The 22,721-nt window shown below is 40.9% G+C and overlaps 1 protein-coding gene and 1 pseudogene across 1 annotated transcript; both read left to right on the top strand.

The window, feature by feature from the left end:
• Positions 8,402-9,069, top strand: LOC109821493 (annotated as a pseudogene).
• On the top strand, positions 13,040-15,597 carry LOC109821492 (pentatricopeptide repeat-containing protein At1g79490, mitochondrial). The gene is given in 3 exon segments (XM_020387677.1): positions 13,040-13,061; positions 13,165-14,685; positions 14,688-15,597. Coding segments are annotated over 3 exon segments (2,265 nt in total). The 3' UTR covers positions 15,410-15,597.

Below are 22,721 nucleotides of genomic sequence, written 5' to 3'. Positions count from 1 at the left end.
AGCCAGTGTTAAGAGCAGTGTCTGAAATAAGAGTCGCAGCCTGGTAGTGAAAGCTCTCGAATTCAGTACTAGCTTCAAATCTATCCTCTGGATGCTTATTATTATATCTAGCGTTAGAAGCCTTAATACAGGCTTTGATGCTCTTGAAAGAGAGTGCATGAAGTCAAGTCACGTCCACATCCTTTGGACTTAGATTCTGAAAGAGGTAGTCCACCCAAGCAGTGTGCATAATGCCTCCTCCGTGTAGCCCGGCGACCTGAGCACAAATATGGAAGTGGCACATCAACTCCCAGAATGTTGCATAAATCTCTGGATATGCCGCTCTTAAGATAGATAGCTCTTCCGTGATAGGGATGAACTCCTCATAGGACATCTTTCCGAATGGTAGCCTTGATACTGCTTGTATTTCATAGAGAACGAAACCCAGTTCTTCGATGAGTATGAAGAATGTGCAGTTATCTGGATTGTATCGCTCCAGCATAGCAAAAAATTAGGATAGCTTTGAACAATCCTACATCGGGTGGCCAACACCGGGATTGTAAGGTCGGATTGGGCAAGTGGCTCCTTAAGGTGTTCAAGGAAAAAGTCCACCATGCGAGTCCACCAACCACCCTCTCCAATATATACACAACCAGGAGACCAGAAGGCTTGCGCAGGGAATTCTCCCTGAGCAAAATTGAATCGACAAATGAAAACGTTCACCAGAAGGGGTATCTCTTGAGTAAGATCTTTTTTCTCCAATCTACCAGTTCTCCAGCCCTTGAGTTGCCCATCAATCTGTATGCGTGCTCGTCGACTAGATCTAAGCGATATATTCTCCCTCTCCTTGATGAGGTCAAAAGCCAAACCCCTACGATAGCTGACATTCAGAAAATAAGAGAGCGGATACATCCTCTTCATGCTCAGGAGAAAGAAGAAATGGTTGTTAATTCTGCGCAGCAGCCTAGAGTCTTCCACATGTATAAGTCTGTCATCCACCGCTATGCGATCCCCAAACAAAAATGATAGCTTTATAAATTGCCCGTCACCTACCGACGTCTCCATGTCAAGGTTGATGATCAAAATCTTAAGGATGGAACATCTGGCTTCCATGATCTGATGCGTCCACTCTAAAACGGGGAAATTACATAGGGAATCCTTTCACGGAAACCAAAAGTATCGTCATCATCTAGATGACCAGTGTACCCAAAATGATGATCATGAGAGAGTGGTACATTGGGGGAAAACACTACAAAACAAAAAGCAGAAGTGAGTAGCTGAAACAAGTTACTGATATAAGTCCAAAAGACTAATCTCAAACAAAGAGGTCAAAAGACCCGTGTTTTCGATCTCAAACGTAGAGGTTAAGACCTGTGTTTTCAATCTCAAACGCAAAGGTCAAGACCCACGTTTGCATTTTCAAATGCAAGACCCATGTTCAGATTTCAAAATGCAAGAGTCAACACTGCGTTTCATAATTAACACAGAGTCCTAACTCTGTGTTCCAATTAAAAAAACAAGTCGTATTCCTCATTGTCAAGAAGCCATTTATGGTTTCGAAAACTTGTCAAAATAAGTTACTACAACCATCACTTACCATAACATGGAGGTCCACATGGTGGCAGTGGTGATGGCAGTGTGCCCGTGAAAGCAAGAACACCACCAGCATCCTTAACCGACAGCGTTTCCAAAATCATCTCCACGACTTTCTTAGAGCCAGAGCTCATCCTCCTGGGTGCCGTGGATATCGACGGATGGAGAAGATGAAGGTCATCGGAGATTCCTTCAAAAATAACAAGAGCTCTCGTTCGAGAAATCAAGATGAAAACAAGAAAGAGTCAAACGACTCTTGATTTGACCGCTCAGGTCTATTTATAACAGTGGCCAAGCTGTTAATTCGGTACGGGATTCTAGAATAGAATCCCAACCACCTAAACGCATTCTCAGCATTAATAGATAAGACAGATAGCCTTCTTAAACACAATGCCCATGGTTACGTTTCAATTTCTTAAACGTCAGGCCCAACCATGCATTTTTCAACTCTAAACATAGAGTTAGACCCGTGTTTCAAACTTTCAACGCATGTGTCAACCCTGCATTTCAATTAATTGAATGTAAAACTCACCTTTGCATTTCAAATCTCAAACGATAGGTTTAACCCACATTTCCAACATGGCAATTATTCACATGAAAGTCATGTATCACAAATTCTTTTAACAGAATATTGACAAAACCTCTGTACACTTTCAACAGGGCCTAAGCTGTATCATCTTGAAAAATTCCTTAACATTACACTTACGACGACCATTCGTTTCCACAGAGTTTGGATTTAGTTTACATCACCTCGATGTGACAACAATTCCTCTGTCAAAATCAGTTTATCGACTCTCATCAACAGATCGATAAATCCCTCAAGATAGCTCAAAATGCAATCAATTTATCAACTCCCTTTAACATAGTGATAAATTTCTCAAATCTTGTTCAAATCAAAATTATACAAATTCCTATCATGTTAATATCACACATTTGACAATCTACTTATCAATCCTCGTCAATAGGATGATAGGTTCTCAAAGTTGCCCTGATCACAACAAACTCCTGTCATGTTAACATCATACCTCTAACAAGCATTCCTATCATGTTAACATAACACCTCTGATAAAATTAACTTATTGACTCTTTTTAATAGAGCGATAGGTCCACAAACTCGTTATGTTAATATCACACCTCTGACAATCAAAATCACTTATCAGTCCTCTTTAATAGGATGATAAGTCTACAAATCGCTGTTATGTTAACACTATACCTCTAATAGTTAAAACCCTTTTTCAACTTGTTATTCTTTTGCATTGAGTAACAAGTATTCGTGAAATCCCCAGTGGATTAAACTTTTCTAGAATTACCTCAAGTTGTGATAAAGAAAAGAAAATTTTTGAATTTTATTCTAAGTGAAAGTTCACGCCACATTAATATTACACCTCTGGCGCTTATAAGTTTCTTTCAATGTTTCAAGTAAAAACATAACATAGGAAGAAACGAGCTAATTAATTCTTTTTAGGAAAATGACAATCATTCAACACAACTCCAAGGGTTTAATGATTCTTAAACAGAATATCAAGTTTGGGAGCCAATAAACATCCCCATCAGATTAAAATTTTCTAGAATTATCTTAAACAATAATAAAGAAAAGTGTTAAATCTTACTTTATATGGAAAATTATGCTAAGTTAAAATCACACCTCTGGCATTTTTAATTATTTTCATTGTTTTGAGTCAAAATAGGAAACATAAGAAACAATGGAAAGCTAGAATGATATCACTTTTTATTCAAAACATTAAGAAGTGATACAAAATTTTATTCTTATTAAAAAGAGCAATACAAAATTAAGCCCCTGAGCCCATTAAATTAAAAGATGCGAGTTCGGACTTTATAGCACAGAGCTTTTCCTCATGAGCAGCTCGTGTCATTGTTTCAGCTCTCTTCGTAAGTCCATTCTCATCCGACATTGCCATAGCAGCTTCCTTCTGGGTACTCTCAAGAGCCTGGGCCACTATGCGGTAAGTAGCATAAGTCTTTACGCTTTCAAGAGTGAGCCTTTTCAGGATTCCTTCTTCTCGATCAAGCTCAACCTTGTGTCGGGCCAACTCTGCCTCTAATTGATCAATTTCTGCTCAAGGCGTCGGTATAGCGGTATTGGAAGCATTCACTGCTTCTTGCCTCTGAGCGCATCAGCTCTTCAAGAATGCAATCTCAAGATCTTTTTCAACTAAGCTTGTTTGTAGGACTTCATACTTATGTGCTGCTTCAGCCTGGAAATCAGCGAAGGTTGATGTAATCTAAGTAGTAAGATCAACACAACACAATTCTTCCAAAGCTTTCAAGTCCTCTTCTAAGCGAGAGATACTATCTGAGCAGTGATGAAGCCATTGAGCGTTGTCCACATATATGATACCGCTTAGATAGTTCAATAATATCGCCTTGAAAGAATCGAATGAAACCTGTCCAGCACTGACTTCTTCAATTGTCATCTTCATCATATTCTCCAACTACTCATAAGAACATTAAGCATGGAGGGAATGACTTTCGGGCTTAGAGAAGTAGCAGGAGATGTCACCGGGACCCCCAAAGTTGTAGAAGTCGTTATGAGAATGGTCGGTGATGATGGTGAAGAAACCGGAGAAGGCACTATGGCATCCAATTTCGAAGGACTTGAGGGGAGAGCCATGAGCACTCCCGCTTGAGCTGAACTTAGTGTACTCTCAGTCCTGTAGGTTTGAGAGAAATTATCAATGAAGGTGATTTCTCTTTTGAAAGAGTTGTCACTATATGTGCCTGCTCTGGTGGCGGAGTTGTCAGCGCTTGCTGCTCTGGTGGAGAAGTCATAATGATAATCCCTTCAGCTGTAGGAGTCGGGGATTCTGCACAAGAAATCTGTTAGTATATAAAAAGAAAATACCAGAAAGTTCAGAGTGAACAACACTTACCGACGGGAGAAGGACGGATGTAGGCCGACGCCTTATCAGAAGAGGACGATGATGGAATATCCCAATCACCAAAATCATCATCGTCGCGGCCACTATCATCATTCCCATCATCATCACCATTGCCTTGTGAAGAGGTATCATAATCCACTTCCTCCTCATCATCTGCTGCCAAAGGTCCAGGGGAACTCACGACCGCAGCTGGCTTAGTCATGATTCTTATTGTTGGGCTAGGAATCGTATCCCCTATAGCTGGTAGTAATGCTGAAGTGGAGGGAGACTTTCGCCAAGTTTTTCAGGTTCGGCCACTATAAGTTCATCTACAGGAGGCCTAACCCCTTCAGATGGAGTTGTTGAAGGTATCGCCTCTGTGGTAGAAGGAGCGACACTTGAAGCTTGATTTGGAGCTGTTGAAGCAACAGGGTCTCTTGTGGGGAAAGATTATGCATGCCCAGTAAAAGACTCACCTTCACCCTCTTCCTCATCCAAGGGGTTACAAGAAGAAGATCCACTTGATAAAACAAGACCCACGGAATGGGGCCAGTTCGACGGGGAAGGCTTGCAGTGGCAAGTTCTTGTTTTTTCTCTCTCAGTGGACTTGAAAGCATCCACCATCAATCTCTCCCCCCTGTTGACTCCTAACAGGAGAAGACCCTAATATCAACTTTTGATAGGTCTGTCTGTCATACTCACCAACTTCTTCTGATGTAAGAGTCATTTTCCCAGCAGCTCTTGTTCTGGGAGTTTCAGCTACCCGAGGTTCCCCGGTTTGAGCTTCTTCAGCTGACTGACCCCCTTCCTCCTCAATAGTCACTTCTTCATAATCAAAGTACTTGTCTATTCCTCTTAGACGAGACATCCTAGATCCCCTCTTGGAAGCATACATTTTTTTGATCTCTCTCAAACCAGGTAAGTTCAACTTATATTTGGGCATCTGAGAAGCAGCATGGTACAAATTACAGAAGCCCATGGAGGTAAAAGAATTAGGCATCTTGTACGACAATTTGAATGTTTTCCTGGTACCACCCACTACTGAGTGGTACAAAGCCCTGGCTCCTTCGTACAGATTACCGACAATGACGAGTTGAGCTTGAGGATTCCCAACATATAATTGGTCATACCCAAATTGTCGGGCAAACCTATATGGTTGGTATGACTCAATTATACACTTTTCTCCCTAACGATATAGAAGGTATCCTGGCCTGATGTTGAGCAGCCAACGGAAGATACCACTATTCAATAAAGTAAATCTGTTAGGACACTTCACATCTTGAAATAATATACCATATCCTTCGCCTTTAAAGTCAGGGAAGCAGCGAATAATGTGGTAGTTAGCATCTCTAGACAAAATCTGATGAACCTTAACCACGTATGTCCCCTCCCAAGTGACCGCTTCTAACCGTTGTACAAATGGAATGAACATGTTGCCTTAGTAAGAGGGAGAACTCATCAGTGAAGGATAGTGAGAAACGTACCATGCCATAAGATAGGTGTACGGCATTGGCACGTGAGGATTGGGAGTTGTAAATTGCCTCTTTTCTCCAAAACCTGTCTCTTCAACTTGGATGAAATCCAGGGCCAGTTCACGCAAACCATATTGCAAACAACTTATCATTGCTGAGAGTAGGTTTAAAGGTACCCCATGAGCTAAAAGGATAGCTGGGTATACTACCTCGATAAGGCCTGGAGGGGACCACGCAACGTTTCAACCACAACATGAGGAACCCTGCTAACAAGGCCATATCCGATATAGGGGTCGACACTTGATGATGGAAACTCTCAAATTTAGTCTGAGCTGGGAAAATGTTCTCTCTTCCCTCATTAACGTAGTGAGCAGTAGTGTTATCGATCCGGGCTTGGATGTCCTCCGGAATGCTCACAGACAGACGAGATACAACAGCAACCTTATGGGTCAGATTTTGAAATAGATATTCTACCAATAACAACTGCTTTACACCACTTCCTCTCGTTCCTATCAATTGAGTGCAGATCTGAAAGTGATACATCACTTCCCAGAGAGTGTCATAAATTTTAGGGCTGACTTTTCTCAAAAGGTTAAGCTCCACTACTCCTAGAACAAACTCATCGTATGGTAGATCCCCGAAAGGAAGACCAGAGATGTCATACATCTCATGGATAGAAAATCCTAACTCTCCAACTGGAGTGAAGAAAGTACATGTCTCCGGATCATACCACTCTAATATTGCGAAATGGTTGTAATGGTTCTGAGCAATTCCATATCTAGTAGCCATTACAAGACAACCAAGTCTAGATCTGGTTAACGGTGCTTCCAATTCATTCAAAACAAACTCTGTCATCCGGGTCTACCATCCTGGTTTTGTAGAATGTAGCAAGCCAGGAGACCTGAATACTTGTAAAGGGAATTCACCTTTTACTACCATAAATCTTCAGATGAAGGTGTTAGCCGGGCTAGCTACTTCACCAATGGGGTATTCTCTTGAAAATAAGCATGGGGCCAGAGCAGACACCTGTCGATTGTAACCTATAATGCGGACATCATAACAGGTTAGAGTGTTAACTGCGACTCCGTCCTACTCCTTGACAAGATCCTAATGCATGCACCTTGGAGTGGAAGCATATTGATAGTATGAGAGAGGGAACATCCTCTCCATGTTGGGTATAAAGAGATGGTGATCTCCCACCTTCCTCATCCATTTATAATCCATGTCATACATGATAGCATTCTCAATCTCAATAGAGTCTCCAAATAGAAATACCGGTTTGTTAACTTTTTGCAGTCTGTGTTTTCAAATCGAGCATCTGTAATTAGGATTGTAAGAGTCGCTGGAGAGGCTTGAGTAATGGTATCTGCATGCTCCTTGTCAGTATCTTTGAAGATGGGAACTTCTCAGTGTAGGATGAATGTCATGTTGTAGTCCACGACACCTTCATGCCCAAAATGGTGATGGAAGAAAAGAGGCTCATCGGAATAGTGCACTGCAAATAGAAGAAACAATTAGTTAGCGCAGAACCAAAAAAAACCACAAAGTTCAAACCCTGTGTTTTAAAAAATCAAAAGCAAAGTTCAAACCCTGCGTTTCAAAAAATTAAACGCAGAGTTCAAACCCTACGTTTTAAAAAATCAAACGCAGAGTTCAAACCCTGCGTTTCAAAAAAAATCAAACGCAGAGTTCAAACCCTGCGTTTCAAAAAAAATCAAACGCAGAGTTCAAACCTTGCGTTTCAAAAAAAAATCAAACGTAGAGTTTAAACCCTACATCTTAAAAAATCAAACACAGAGTTCATACCCTATGTTTTAAAAATCAAATGTAGAATTCAAACCCTGTGTTTTGAAAAATTAAACGCAGAAGTCGAACTCTGCGTTACAATAGCAATCCTCATTATTCAAAGATCAGAACTTGTGGAAGCAAGTTTTACAGCCACGAAGGTCAGCACTCACCACCGACAGAAGGAACTTCGAAGCCGACGATAGTTTCTGAGCCATGATAGCGACTATTTTAGATTTCGAGGCAGTCTTCTTCTTGGTTGCCATTGTTGCTGACGATTGGAGAAGATGAACAGTGCTCGGACGAGAAATTAAATGAATTTTTTTTGTTAAAAGCTTTGAGAAGATGAAAGAGTTGAATGGCTCTTGATTTGACCCCAGCGGTCTATTTATAGACAGCTGTGAGCTATCAAGTCATGATAGAATTTTAGGCAAAAATCCAGCCCAAAATACGACCTTTGCGTTCGTGTTGGTTGAAATTCTAAACGCAAAGTTCACCCTGCACTTTAAATCTCAGATGCAGGGTTCATTTGTGCGTTTTTGGCCTCTCAACACAAGCATTACAACAACCATTCTTGGTTGAGTGTTTCAAACAAATTGCACCTCCTTCAATTTGTTTTGTCTTGGCCCTTATGTCGAATCACCATCACCATTGGGGTTATTGTACGTTCTCAGATACTCAGAGAAGCTAGCAATGGCCATCAAGGTGATAAAAACCGAGAAGAAACTGATTTACAACAATAAGCTATACAGCCTCTTGGATGAGTATAGACAGGTTATGATTGATGTCGCTGATAATATTGAACTCGATCCTTCTCACAACTCATCCTTTCAAATGACTTAACATTCCAACCAAGATTAACAAGGGTACTGTTAAAATCATTACCCTAGTTGAATTGATCAAGAAAGGAGACAAAATGGGTTCCTCTGAGGCTGTCCTCCTGACCAAATTTAAGATAAGGGCTTTATTATATGGGCTTGTGGTTCTCTCTATTTATGACAATGGATCTTTTTTCAACCCAAAGGTGCTCAACCTCACTGAGGATGACCTCATTGATAAGTTTACAGGTGGTGTTTATATGGTTACTTCGCTATCATTGGCTCTCTCTTACCCAACTCTTGTAGCTGCACGTGGAGTGTTCATCAATACCTACAAGAATCTTTATCCTGGTGTTGTTGACACTGAATACACTTTTATATAAGTTGAAGGAATATCTCAAAGAGCCAAGCAAATTCGTTGTTGCTATCGCTCATGTTGCATTGACTGAGAATGTTGTTATTACTGCTGTTGAAGAAGAGGAAAAAGTCGATCCTACTAATGGATCTAACGATGATGACTTTGGCTTTAGCTTTTTTGACTAAGTTCATTGTCATCAAGACACATAAGTTATCTTGTTTGGTTTAATGAGATCAGAACTACCTTAACTATTTTTATGTGTTCGTCGGGAGTATGGGGTTAATCTTTACCAAAGGAGATCTCAAGGAAGTTAGTGAAGAATTCGCTAAATACAAGAAGAAGAACTGCGACATAGAGGAAATTTCTACAATCAAGTTTACGATGTCTTCAAAACAGATATAGTGAACCATCATTCAACAACAGATCTCAAATCAATTTGGGGATCCAAAGTATTCCGAAAATTTGTTCCAGTCAACCGTGAATTTTTGAAAACTTTAGAGGGGTTTTTATAGGTCGTCTAAAAATTATTACAGATAGCTGATCCCTATCAAATACCAATGATGAAAGTTATAATCAAATGACTTTCACATCAACAAATGAATGCTACAATTAGAAGTTTTTTCATGTAGATCGAGAAAGTTATAATTAGACGACCTTCATGACAATTGATGAAAACTCTGACTCAACAGTCTTCACAGTGAGAGTTACAATCTGATGACTCTCGCATTTCAAGGAGCTAAGGTGGAGATTACAAAATAACGATCTTTGCAAATACTCTAATGAAAGAGATTAGAGGTCAACAATCTCTTTAGTTCCATAACGCATAGTTCATCTCTGCATCTCAGATTCCAAACGCAGTACGTGTTGGGTCCTTTTATTTTGATAATGATTTACAAATAATTTACATCTAATGTTGTTTTTCTAGTGTTTGTGTTTTGTATCTATTCTAGGCAAACAATATGTTGAAGGATGGATGTAATCGATCATTCATGATCATATCCAATGGAGGTTGGCGGAATAGTAGAGTGAAGCAATACAATTCAAGTTTAAACTTTATCCGCAAGTTTACCAAGATGAGCATATTGAAGATTCCAAGCTTGGGTAAATAGTTTAGGGTTTATACTTGTGTGTTAATACTTAGAGCTCAATATCACACACACACATTTGGTTTGATTTATTATCGTTTTGAATTATAGACTTAATAATATTATTTTATTTCTTTTATCAAGTCTATAAATCTATTGGAAATGTTTCAAAACTTTGTTTAAACTCATTTTGTCAAAATCAAGCTTTTACAAGTTCATACTTACGTGATTTCAAAATGATAAGATTTCACAATTGGGGAATGCAAATTAGAAAATTCTTTTTGTATCATGTTCAAAAGCACATTTACAAATATTTTCCAAAGTTTCATTAAGTTTGAAATTGATTTGTTATGTTTAATTGAATTTACAAAATTAAGTTTTTGTTCGTGCATGTTTAAAGTTCATGTTCGTGCATGTTTTTATAAAACAGATGAGATTTCACAAATGGGAAATTAAATTTGGAAAATTCTTTTTTAACATGTTATATTACATGTTTATAATCATTTCCCAAAATTTTATCTTTTTGGAGTTGATTTAAGGTGTCAAATTATTTTAGAAAATCATGTATGTCAGCAGTTTTCAAAAACTATAATATCTATGTTCAAATAATTATTTATCACAAATAAGAAATGATATTTAATAAGTTCTTTCTCTAACATGTTTTTCTATATGTTTAAATACTTTTCTAAAAATTTCATGATTTTTGGAGTTGATTTACTATTTTTAATTGATTTTACAAAGCTAGATACGCAAAATTCTAGAATCTGCCAAAACTGTTCAACGGTCGACTTCATCAGTCGACTGATGAAGTCATAAGTCAACTAATGATGTGTTTTTAGCCTATAACAGCTAGTTTTCTAGATTTTATCTTTTTATGATTTTTTCTTGGATTTTTAATGGTTTTTGGGGTTGTTTCGTAAGCTTATAAATACCCCATGCTCTCATACTTCTAAACCAACCAAGAGAATGTTTTAAGAAAGTTTAACAAGGGTTTAAAGTTTGTTTAGTGTGTTTAAAAGTTTGGTTTGTGAAGAAACTTTCGCAAGAGCCTGAGGAGATCATCCATTGGTGTTTGAGCATTCGACTCTTCTCCCTCTCTCTTGTTATCTATAGAGAAGTTTTTCTAAACTCTATTTCTAGCTATTTATTGTTTTGTTCATAATTTCCATAAGTTGATTTATTTGAGTTTAGTTTATTTTATTGAATCTCATTGTTACACACACCCACTTAAGCTTATTGTATTTCATACATAGTATAATTAGGGCTGTGAGAGATTGTAACCTTGAGTTGTGCTTAATTGAGTTCTCCCGTTGTTTAAAGAACAATCAATTGATTAGTGAGCTATTATTATGAGGTTCACTTTGTAATACACTAGTACACTAAGAGGAGTGTGTGGTGAGAGATGGGATCATCCTAAGAGGAGGTGGGTAGGTGGTAATGCCTAGAGAGAGGTTGTAATTCCTAACACTTGAGGGAGACACGGGCTAGAGACCAACACTTGAGGTGGTAGTTAGTGTGTTTACATTGTGAGTGTTGTAAAATTTTCGGTGAGCTAGAAAACCGAGTGTGAGGTGTAAACGTTATTCGGGTGAGCGTAGAAAACTCGATTGTGATAGTGGAGATCTTCTCGAGGTGAGGAGCGGAGACGTAGGTCATGGGGACCGAACTCCGTGATCATATCGCTTGTTTGAGTTTGCATTGGCTCACTTATTTTTGTGTTCATCTTATATCGCCTTTGTTAATTGCTCTTTATTTATATTACCCACTATCTTGTTTTGTTTATGTTTATTTCACCCTTGTGTTAATTGTATATCATTGCTCATATCTTGTTGAATGTTATTCTTGCTAGGATATTTATTAATTAGTTTTAAATTGGCATAAATCGGATTAGATTAGTATAAACCCTATTCACCCCCTCTAGAGTTCTTTCCTAGTGGCATTAGGGTGCTTTTAGCACGACCACTGCGTTTTCAGCCTTAGGCATATACCTAACTCTGCGTTTCAGGTCTAAAACATAGAGTTCGGGCTCAAAACGCCAATTTCGGCGTTTGTCTCGTTCAAATTAGAGCTGAATGGTTCCAAAACTGTTTCCCCCGTGTTCTGAGGGTTTTTCGCCCATTTAGGATTGGTTTAAGCGGTCAGTTGCAACCCCTTATCCCCCTATAAATAACAGAAAACTCAACAGAGTTAAGGGGGATATTTTTTGGAGATCTTGGAATATCATCGAATCTTTTTACGGGATACGGACATTGATCTTTTTCGAATAGAAATAGGAGATCGACACTTGGAGATCTTGGAGCATCCTTCAGCAACAGAAATTTTGAAGCTTTGGTACTTGGCTTATTAACCGAATTTCAGTTCAAATCAACTCTTCCACAGAGTTTAACCTCGCATGGAGTTATTAAACTCGTTAAGGGTTCTGCTTAACTTGCCTCGCAAGTTTCATCGACTTTAATCCAACGAGGTGAAACGTCGAATCGTCAACGAGAAACAAACTTGACACTAATATCAAGGGAGGCATCTCATCGCTACCGTGAAGAACCCATGTTAAACAAAGGGAAGGATCTCAGTCGACCCTTCTCTCTTTTGTAAATCGAGAATCCGATATAAGAAGTGTAATTTTTTTTTCTAAGTTTGTTAGAGAGAAATTATAGTAAGAGAATTGTAATTAATTTTTTTTCTTAGTCTGTTAGAGAGAATAACACAATTTTGTTCTCAATTGTCTTCTTCGAATTTTCCCATCAAGCAAGTATCCATAAAAAAACATCATTTTCCTAATCCTATTCTTGCTCGGTGTTGAACCAAACACCCCCTAATTGGTAAACTTACAACTCTACTCTTTTAATAAAAAATAATAATAAATAAAATTTAAATTCCTTTTGGGAGTACCAAAGCAAGATTCACTTCTAATAACACCCGAAACGGTAAACGCAAAATTTTGTGTGTCCGCGTGTAGAAATACCTCCCCGCACCCTGAACCCCCCGCGCCCTACCCCCTCTCCTCTCTCGAGCTGCCCTGCCCTCTCCCAAAACCCCAGCGGAGGAAGGAAGGGGGTAATAAAAATAAAAAATGCTGCTCCTCCTCCGCCTCCGTAACCTCAAAAGCCAACACCCAACCCTCTCTACTAAAACCCTAACCCCTCTTCTTCGGTCCTACTGCTCGTCATCCTCATCCTCATCGACCCCCGATCCCAGTCCTACCACCAGCAATAGCGGAGAATGGACCGAAGAAATCCTGTATCTCGACGAATCCAAACAACCCGATCACCCACCGCCGTCGGCCGCCCGTCCCGCCTCCACCTCCGGCGGCGCCGACTCCCACGTCCTCCTGCGGCGACCGACCCGTCCATCTCCCCCTCGGCCGCCGCCTCCAAGCTCGTCGAGACCCCCCTCGCTGCGGGCCCGGACCTCCACTCCACCTGCGACCTCCTCCCCTTCGTCCCCCCCCTCCTCCCTCACCCTCTCCCTCCAACGCCTTCCCCCAGCGACCCCACGCCGCCCTCTCCCTCTTCCGCTGGGCCCGCCGCCAGCCCTCGTTTCCTCCCTCCGACCAGGCCCTAGCCCTGATCCTCACCCACCTACGCGTCGACGACGTTGCCTCCATTTTCGACTCCGATATTGTCGCCTCCGGCCCTGGTGACTTCCCCTTGTCGGCGAACCTTGTCGTACAGACCCTAACCAGCGCGTCCGAGATCGAACTCGCCTTCTGCTGCTTCAAGAAGCTCAAAGATGCCAACTTTAGGAAGCTCACCACGAAATCCTACAATTCGCTTATCACCATGTTCCTGTCCAAGGGGCTGCCATATAAGGCGTTTGAGATCTACGAATCGTTGGAGGAGAGCGGTTGCTCGTTGGATTCCGCGACTTATGAGTTGATGATTCCTGCGTTGGCGAAGACCGGCAGGCTTGATGCTGCACTCAAGATGTTTGATGAAATGAAACGGAGAGGAGAGGAGAGTCGAATGAGGCCGGGGCTGGGGATTTACGGTGCGCTGGTCGATTCTATGGGGAAAGCTGGGAGGTTGGACGCTGCGGTTGGGATTTATCGAGAGATGCAGGCGGTTGGGTATAAACCCTCGGTTACGATGTACGTTTCCATGATTGAGTCGTTGATCAAGGCGGGGAAGCTTGATGCTGGCCGGAGTTTGTGGGATGAGATGAAGGGCTTAGGGTTTAGGCCAAACTTTGGGCTTTATACTATGATGGTTGAGGCTCATGCTAAGTCTGGGAGGCTTGAAGTTGCTTCGTCGCTATTTAATGAGATGGAGAAGGCTGGGTTCCTACCGACCCCGTCAACGTATGCTTGTCTCATCGAGATGCATTCTGCTAAGGGACAGGTTGATGCTGCGATGAAGCTGTATAATTCGATGAGTAATACGGGATTCAGGCTCGGGATGAGCGTTTATACGTCGTTATTGTCTCTTCTTGCTAACAAGAAGCTCTTGGATTTGGCTGCGAAGGTTTTGCTTGAGATGAAGGCTAGTGGGTTTCCGGTGGATGTGAATGCTAGTGATGTGCTGATGATTTACATTAAGGATGGGTCAACGGAGCTTGCGTTGAGGTGGCTGAGGTTCATGGGCTCGGCTGGAATTAGGACTAACAATTTTATTGTCAGACAGTTGTTTGAGTCTTGTATGAAACAGTTCTTTATGTTCTGCTCGACCACTTTTGAGACATGTGCATTCACCAGCAAAGTTTGATTAATACTTTACACTTCTGATCTGCGCATTTGGTTCGATGCCAGGATGAGAAGAACGAGAGGGCGATAATGGATATAATGAGCGTGACGAAGCATAAGGCACATGAGTTCATGTGTGGGCTATTCACGGGCCCAGAGCAGAGGAAGAAGCCGGTGCTCTCCTTTGTGAGAGAATTCTTTCAAGGGATTGATTACGATGTTGAAGAGAGCGCTGCGAGATATTTTGTGAACGTGCTCCTAAATTACTTAGTGTTGATGGGTCAGATGAATAGAGCAAGATGTGTCTGGAAAGTTGCATATGAGAACAAACTATTTCCCAAGGCAATTGTTTTCGATCAACACATTGCTTGGTCTTTGGATGTTCGTAATTTATCAGTAGGGGCAGCCTTGGTGGCAGTTGTGCACACTTTGCATCGGTTCAGAAAGAGGATGCTATATTATGGTGTGGTGCCTCGAAGAATTAAATTGGTAACGGGGTCCACTCTCAAAATGGTCGTGGCACAAGTTTTGGCTTCTGTGGAATCACCATTTGAGGTGAGTAAAGTTGTGCTTAGGGCACCGGGAGATTCAGTTCTTGAATGGTTTAAGAAGCCCATAGTTCAGCAGTTCTTGTTGAATGAGATACCATCAAAGAGTGATGTTTTGATGCACAAGCTTAATGTGATGTTTCCTAGCTCAGCGCCAGAGGTTCGATCTCTTTCTCCTCCTAAGCCGCCTTCTTTGTCCAAAGTGATGTACTAATGTCTATCATGTTCAGTGCCTCAAGTTTTTCTTCAATTTTATAGATTGAAATGTGATATAATGGGATCATCCTTTCCCGTGAGGTATATTGGGATTGCATTTATGCGTATCAACTAGAAAATGCATCTACTTTGCATATGAGATTGATGGGAGATTTCGGGTTTTAAATTGTTACTTTATGCACTTTAGTTATGTATTTTAATGAAATGTTAAGATTGGAGAAGTGCACCATTGACTTAAAATCCAAGCTTAACCCAAAAAGTGCATCAAAGAATTAAACGACCTTTTGTTTTGACATTCTTTTCGTAGTCCTATGGCAACAACATTTTTTGTTTTCAGAATGGAATAATATGTGAGAGGTTTTGTGGGTGCACGCGCGCGCTTTTTGACTTGCTATAGTTGGCTGCTTTATTAGAATAGTTTTTGTGTATTTACCTCAGCTTGCCTTCTCTGATTTGAAATGCCATTCACTGATTGTTAGTCGAATCTGTATCTGGGATTAGAGAAATCATTCCTTAGGTTAAAAATTTCCAGCTAGTTGTTTTGCTGCATTATATGTGAATGAAACAGTGATTATGGTATCTCAGTAATCTGTTTATTCTTCCATTCCGTAGTATCTGGTATGACTGTATTCCCAGCTCCGCGGAATATATTCTCCTCAGACCCCTATACGTGTTTATATGAGGGCTAGCTGACGCCTAGACACCCTACAAGTAGGTTATCATTCTGCATTCTAGGATAGAACTGTTAGATATTTTGATCAAAACCGCTTTCCAAAATGAGTTTTCAAACTATATATATTAACTACAAGTACTTTTCATAAATGCTTAGTAGCCTAGTGGAAAGTTAATGTTTTGGTGTTTCAAAAGGTTCCTTGTTCGAGGCTTGCCAACGGCAAGCCGAGAAGTGTTTTATATGAATTAATTTCTCATAAGTTCTAGTGGGCCGGTGACCGTGGGCCAATGGGCCGGGGATCGGGGTTAATCGGGCTGAGGCGCTAAGTAGCGTTTTGTTAGGCGTATTTTGCACTTCGCATGGAGGCATCGGGGCGAGTTGGTGCCACGAAGGTTGCCTCGCAGGCTGCTTTGCAGCATGCAGACGAGTTATGCATTCGCACGAGGATGTGACCCTAGCGTTCTCGAAGTCAGACGAGGTTCGTCAATTGGTTGACGAGGTTCCACTTGTTCGACGAGGTTCGTCTGATTCACAAGATCAGACGAGGTTCGCTCTTCAAACGAGGTTTGCCTATTTGATAAGGTTCGCTCCTTCGATGAGGTTCGCTCGTTCGACGAGGTTCGTCTGTCATACGAAGTTCGTCTGTTTGACGAGTTTCGCTCGTTCGACGAGGTTCGTCTGTCATACGAGGTTCGCCTGTTTGACGAAGTTCGTTTGTCAAACGAGGTTCGTCTGATTTGCTGAGACGTGACCCTCGCGTTACGTAGCAACGCGTCCATTGGTTGTCTCGTATTCAGGAGTTACTGCATGCAGTCGTTACAACAACATTTAGAGCAATTTAATGCATTGATGTTACAATCTTAATTGCTATTGAGAATTGTAACAGTCACATTAATTACAAGTGACTCTTGAGCTGGCCTTAGAGGCCTATAAATAGCGCCCTTGGGCAGCTCTTGAAAAACACACGCGAGCTTGGAAAACGAACGTCAAATCAAGGAGATCTTGTCGTTGTTGTTGTTGTTGTGCTGCTGCTGCAGAATCTATGCCCGTAGGAACTTGCCTTTAAACCGAAAGGTTTTTAACCGAAAGGTTCTTTAGATCGAGATGATCTTTGCTTTGACCGAAAGATCTTATAGATCGAGGAGATCTTGACAGTATTGGGTTGGTGCACACCAGAGTACCGTGCTGCTGTTCTTGGAAGCAGTTTAGTTTTGGGATCCTTGCACCGGAGTAGGTCACATATTGCTTTAAGCACAGTGTTTCTCAAACGCACAGCAGTGAACTAAAAGGATCATTGCACCGGAGTAGTCCAAATATTGCTTTAAGCACTGCATTTCTCAAACGCACAACAGTGAACTGAAAATTTTAAAATTACACCACATCATAATTTCTCTGTTTTATTCCAGATTTAACCACAATTTCCAACAATCTTAAAGCAATATTTGTGATCTACAATGAATCCTGCGAGAACTCTTGGAGTGGACTGTCTCAAGTTAGGAAACTTTGATTGATCTAACTTTAACTCATGGCGTCGAAAAGTGATTTTCGGGATGCAACTCCTAAAAATCTACTATGTGGTTTCTGAAGAGAAACCTGACTTTGAAGAAGACTCTGAGTCTGAAGCATTTTGGGCTAAAAATAATCATTTCTGCAGGAGTTATTTCCTTAACTGTCTAGCTGATCATCTGGCAGATGTTTACACCAACAAGCCCTCTGCAAAGTAAATATGGAATGCTCTGGAGGAGCAATACAAGGATGAGGAGAAGCTTTCCAAGTCTCACATTATTGACAAGTTTCTTAAACTTTAAATTCGAAGATGACACTGAGGTTTTGCCTCAAGTCAAAGAGCTCGAAAAGCTTGCTATGAAGTTGAAGGATGAAAAGATTAATCTTTGTCAAACATTTATTTCTGGAGCAATTGGCAACAAGCTTCCTCCATCTTTGTATGTCATTCTCCACGGACATTCGAACAAGGAAAAGACAGGCGACTCTGTCTGATTTGAAGAGGTTCATTTGGATCGAGGACGATATTCAGACTCGCACGAAGAATGAGCTCCTAGCTAAGCAGAAGGTGTCTGCTAACATGGTGGCTACTAACCTTGAGAAGCTTATCGGTTCTTCTAAGAAAAATAAGTCTTTTAACAAGAAGAACCATAATCTGAAGAACCTAAATGTTCAGAAGAAAGATTTTAAGAAGAGCGACAAATGCTTCAACTGTGGGAAACAAGGGTATTTTGCCAAGGATTGTAAAGCACAAAAAAAGGGAACAACACACAATGTTAATCAACTTGACAATTGTGTGGCTATGCTCTTTCAAATGGAAACTCCCAACAACGTCTCTGGTTGGTGGTTAGATACAGGTGCTACCTGTCATGTCTGCTTCAACAGAGATTTGTCCTCTTTCTATGTTGCTGCCAAAGAGAACGTATCAATGACTGATCGTTCTGTGGTTCCTATTCTTGGAACTTGGACTGTGGTGCTGACTCTTTCTTCAGGGAAGACTCACATTAAAGGATGTGAAACATGTTCCCTTAATTGTCAAAAACTTAGTCTCTGGAAGCCTGTTATGTGACGTCGGTATGATGCTGAATTTTCAAGGAGGAAAGGATATGCTATCTTTTAAGAAAATGTATTTTGGCAATGCATATCGTACTGATAGCATGTATAAGATTAGTATTATTGTACCAAACTCAGTTGTAAATGAAGTATGATCTTCTGCTTATTCCTTTGTATTATGGCACAATAGGCTAGGACATGTAAATTATACAAAACTGTCTAGTATGGAGAAGTTAGGATTACTTTCGAAATATGGGGGTAACAAACCTAATAAATATGAAGTCTGTGCACCAGTTTGCAGGATCACTACCATCAGAGTGTTTATCGCATGAGCGACGATAAAAAGGTTCGTTATATATCAGATAGATGTGAAGACTGTCTTTCTCAATGGGGACCTCACAGAAGAGATCTACATGGAGAAACCAAAAGGACTTAATGCTCCAGCTGGTAAAGTTTGTAAACTTATTAAGTCTCTATATGGACTTAAAGAAGCACCGAAATTCTGGCATGAGAAGTTCGATGGGGTTGTTCGCAACAATGGGTATCAAGTCAGTGAGTCTGACAAGTGTCTATATATCAAGGTCGCTGAAGGAAAGGTGGTGGTTATCTGCCTCTATGTGGATAATATGCTCATCGTCGGGAGTGATTTAGAGATAGTAATATCTACCAAGAAACAAGGTTTTAAATATCGGTTATCGGGGATTTATCGGACGGCCAAAATCCTTATCGGATAGCGAAAATCGGGGATAAGTAGTATTTATCGGAGTGATATACGGAATGGTGTATATATATAATATAATAACTAAAAAATGTAATCTAACCATGCATAATGACATATAAACATACCAAAATGTAAATCATCATGTTTAAAATCACTAACCAATTGTAGAAAGCAAAACTTATATCTTGACCGCACAATGAAACCATTCGATTGCATAGTCTTACTTATCGGCCAATAATCCCGATAAAAAAACCTTACTTATCGGCCGATAAGTACCGATAACGCCGATAACTCCCCGATAACTTGCCAAAAACGATAACCGATTAAAAATCCAAGTTATCCTATCGGAGAGCTCCCAAATCCGATAACTCGGCCGATAATATCGGTTATCGGCCGATATTTAAAACAGTGCCAAGAAATTTCTATCAGCCCAGTTCAGCATGAAGGATCTTGGAACTGCGGACGTGATTCTCGGAATCAAAATCATATACTCTGAAGAGGGTATTGGATTGTTCCAATCTCATTATGTCGAGAGCATGCTAAGGAATTATGGCTACTATTACCTGCCAGAACTGTCAGTGTTGTATCAAGAAGTTTCGACCGAACACTGGAAGATCAGTAGAACAGCTAAGATACTCAAAGATAATTGGAAGTCTTAGTAGGTTCACAAGTAATTCTGGAAAGCTTCACTTGGATGTTGTCCATAGATTGATAAGATACTTGAAAGGAACTACAGGTCTGGGCATATTCTACACTGGATATCCGGCTGTAATCGAAGGCTATTCAGATGCGAGCTGGTGCCCAGATCCAGATGAGTGCAGATCTACTGGAAGTTTGTCTTCACTATGGGCGGAGCTGACATCTCGTGAAAATCTAAGAAGCAAACTATGATTGAACAGTCATCGATGAAATCTGAGTTCTTCGCACTCTATGCTGCAGGAGATGAAGCTGAGTGGTTTAGTTGTATTCTCCGAGACCTTCCATTGATAGAATTGTAATGCGTAATTACAATCTATTGTAATAATCAGGCAATGGGTGTTGTGGCAGCAAAGTCGTTCAATGGAAAGAAGCGAACCATTCGTCTGAATCATGGCTATTTGAGAGAATTCATTTGCCAAGGAGTCATCTTGGTGATTGACGTTTAGTCTTCAGAGAATGTGGATGATCCTTTGACTAAAGGTCTGAAAAAGGATAGTCAAAAGTACGTCTGCTGTAATGGGTCTCAAAGTTTTGTGAGTCTTACAAATACTTATCATGTTCATTCAATTATTAGTTCAAAGTTTACGCTACTAATAATAAAGATAACTTGTTCAAAAGTCAAGTAAGATTTGTAATGTTTGATGAGTCTTACAAACACTTACTATTTCGTCAAGTTATTAGTTCAAAGCTTACGTTATTAATAACAATATGATTGGTTCGAAAGTCGAGTAAGATTTACAAGTGAAATCCTATCATGTAAAGAGGTTGGTTGTTAAGCCTTAATGAGTCCAAAGCATTTTCGGATTCGGGATGTTGGATAGATAACATGCCTAAAGGACTCACCGATAATCCTATCATGTAAAGGGGTTGGTTGTTAAGCCTTAATGGGTCCAAAGCATTTCGGATACGGGGTGTTAGATAGGAAACACGCCTAAAGGACTCACCTAGAATCCTATCATGAGAGAGGATGACTCTTAAGCCTTAATGAGTTCAAAGCATTTCGGATGCGGGATGTTTGATAGGAAACATGCCTAAAGAACTCACCTATACCTGGGTGGAGATTTGGCCGTCTCCTATGGTGTCTTGTGGAAAGATACCTAAAGCCCTAGCAGAAACCAGGACAAGCACATGGCCATAAATGTGCATAGGCAAAGACAAGTGTGGTTCAAAGTGAAAACTACCACAGATGAGTTTGATCTTGTGTGATCGTTGGATTTTAGACATGTGCAGGTTCAAGTCTCTGCGACACCATGCATCTATCTTCTTTTCAGTTGGTCTAAGGGGGATTCAAGTCATTACGACATCTATCTTATGCACGACGATTGAAACGACGACATTATAACACGATAATAGTTTAAAAACTTGTGGGGGATTGTTGGATTTTTTGGTCAAAACCGCTTTCCAAAATGAGTTTTCAAACTATATATATATTAACTATAAATACTTTTCATAAATACTTAGTAGCCTAGTGGAAAGTTTATGTTTTGGTGTTTCAAAAGGTTCCTTGTTCGAGACTTGCCAACGTCAAGCCGAGAAGTGTTTTATTTGTATTAATCCCTCATAAGTTCTAGTGGGTCTTGTGTCGTGGGCTGTGGGCCGTGGGCCGGGGGCCAATAGATCGTGGGCCAATGGGCCGGGGATCGGGGCTAATCGGGCTGAGGCGCTAAGTGGCGCTTTGTTAGGTACATTTTGCACTTCACACGGAGGCATCGGGACGAGGTGGCGCTATTTGACGCCACGAAGGTTGCCTCGCAGGCTACTTCGCATCATGCGGACGAGCTATGCATTCGCACGAGAGTGTGACCCTGCGCTCTCGAAGTCAGACGAGGTTCGTCAATTAGTTGACGAGGTTCCACTTGTTCGACAAGGTTCGTCTGATTCACAAGATCAGACGAGGTTTGCTCGTCAAACGAAGTTCGCTCGTTCGACGAGTTTTGTCTGTCATACGAGGTTCGCCTGCTTGACGAGGTTCGCTCGTTCGACGAGGTTCGTCTGTCATACGAGGTTCACCTGTTTGACGAGGTTCGTTTGTCAAACGAGGTTCGTCTGTCATACGAGGTTCGCCTGTTTGACGAGGTTCGTTTGTCAAACGAGGTTCGTCTGATTTGCTGAGACGTGACCCTCGCGTTACGTAGCAACGCGTCCATTGGTTGCCTCGTATTCAGGAGTTACTGCATGCAGCAGTTACAACAGAATTAAGAGCAATTAAATGCATTGATTTTATAATCTTAATTGCCATTGAGAATTGTAACAGTCACATTAATTGCAAGTGACTCTTGAGCTGGCCTTAGAGGCCTATAAATAGCGTTCTTGGGCAGCTCTTGAAAAACACACGCGAGCTTGGCAAACGAACGTCAGATCAAGGAGATTTTGACGTCGTTGTTGTTGTGCTGTTGCTGAAGAATCTGTGCACGCAAGAACTTGCCCTTAAACCGAAAGGTTTTGAACCGAAAGGTTCTGAGATCGATGAGATCTTTGCTTTGACCGAAAGGTCTTATAGATCGAGGAGATCTTGACAGTGCTAGGTTGGTGCACACCAGAGTACTGTGCTGCTGTTCCTGAAAGCAGTTTTGCCTTGGGATCCTTGCACCGGAATAGGCCAAATATTGCTTTAAGCATAACGTTTCTCAAACGCACGGCAGTGAACTGAAAATTTTAAAA

Source organism: Asparagus officinalis, chromosome 8 (assembly GCF_001876935.1).
Source record: "Asparagus officinalis chromosome 8, Aspof.V1, whole genome shotgun sequence".
NCBI lineage: Eukaryota > Viridiplantae > Streptophyta > Magnoliopsida > Asparagales > Asparagaceae > Asparagus > Asparagus officinalis.
The sequence above is the reverse complement of the archived record's forward strand: the minus strand, read 5'-3'. Positions and strand labels throughout refer to the sequence as shown.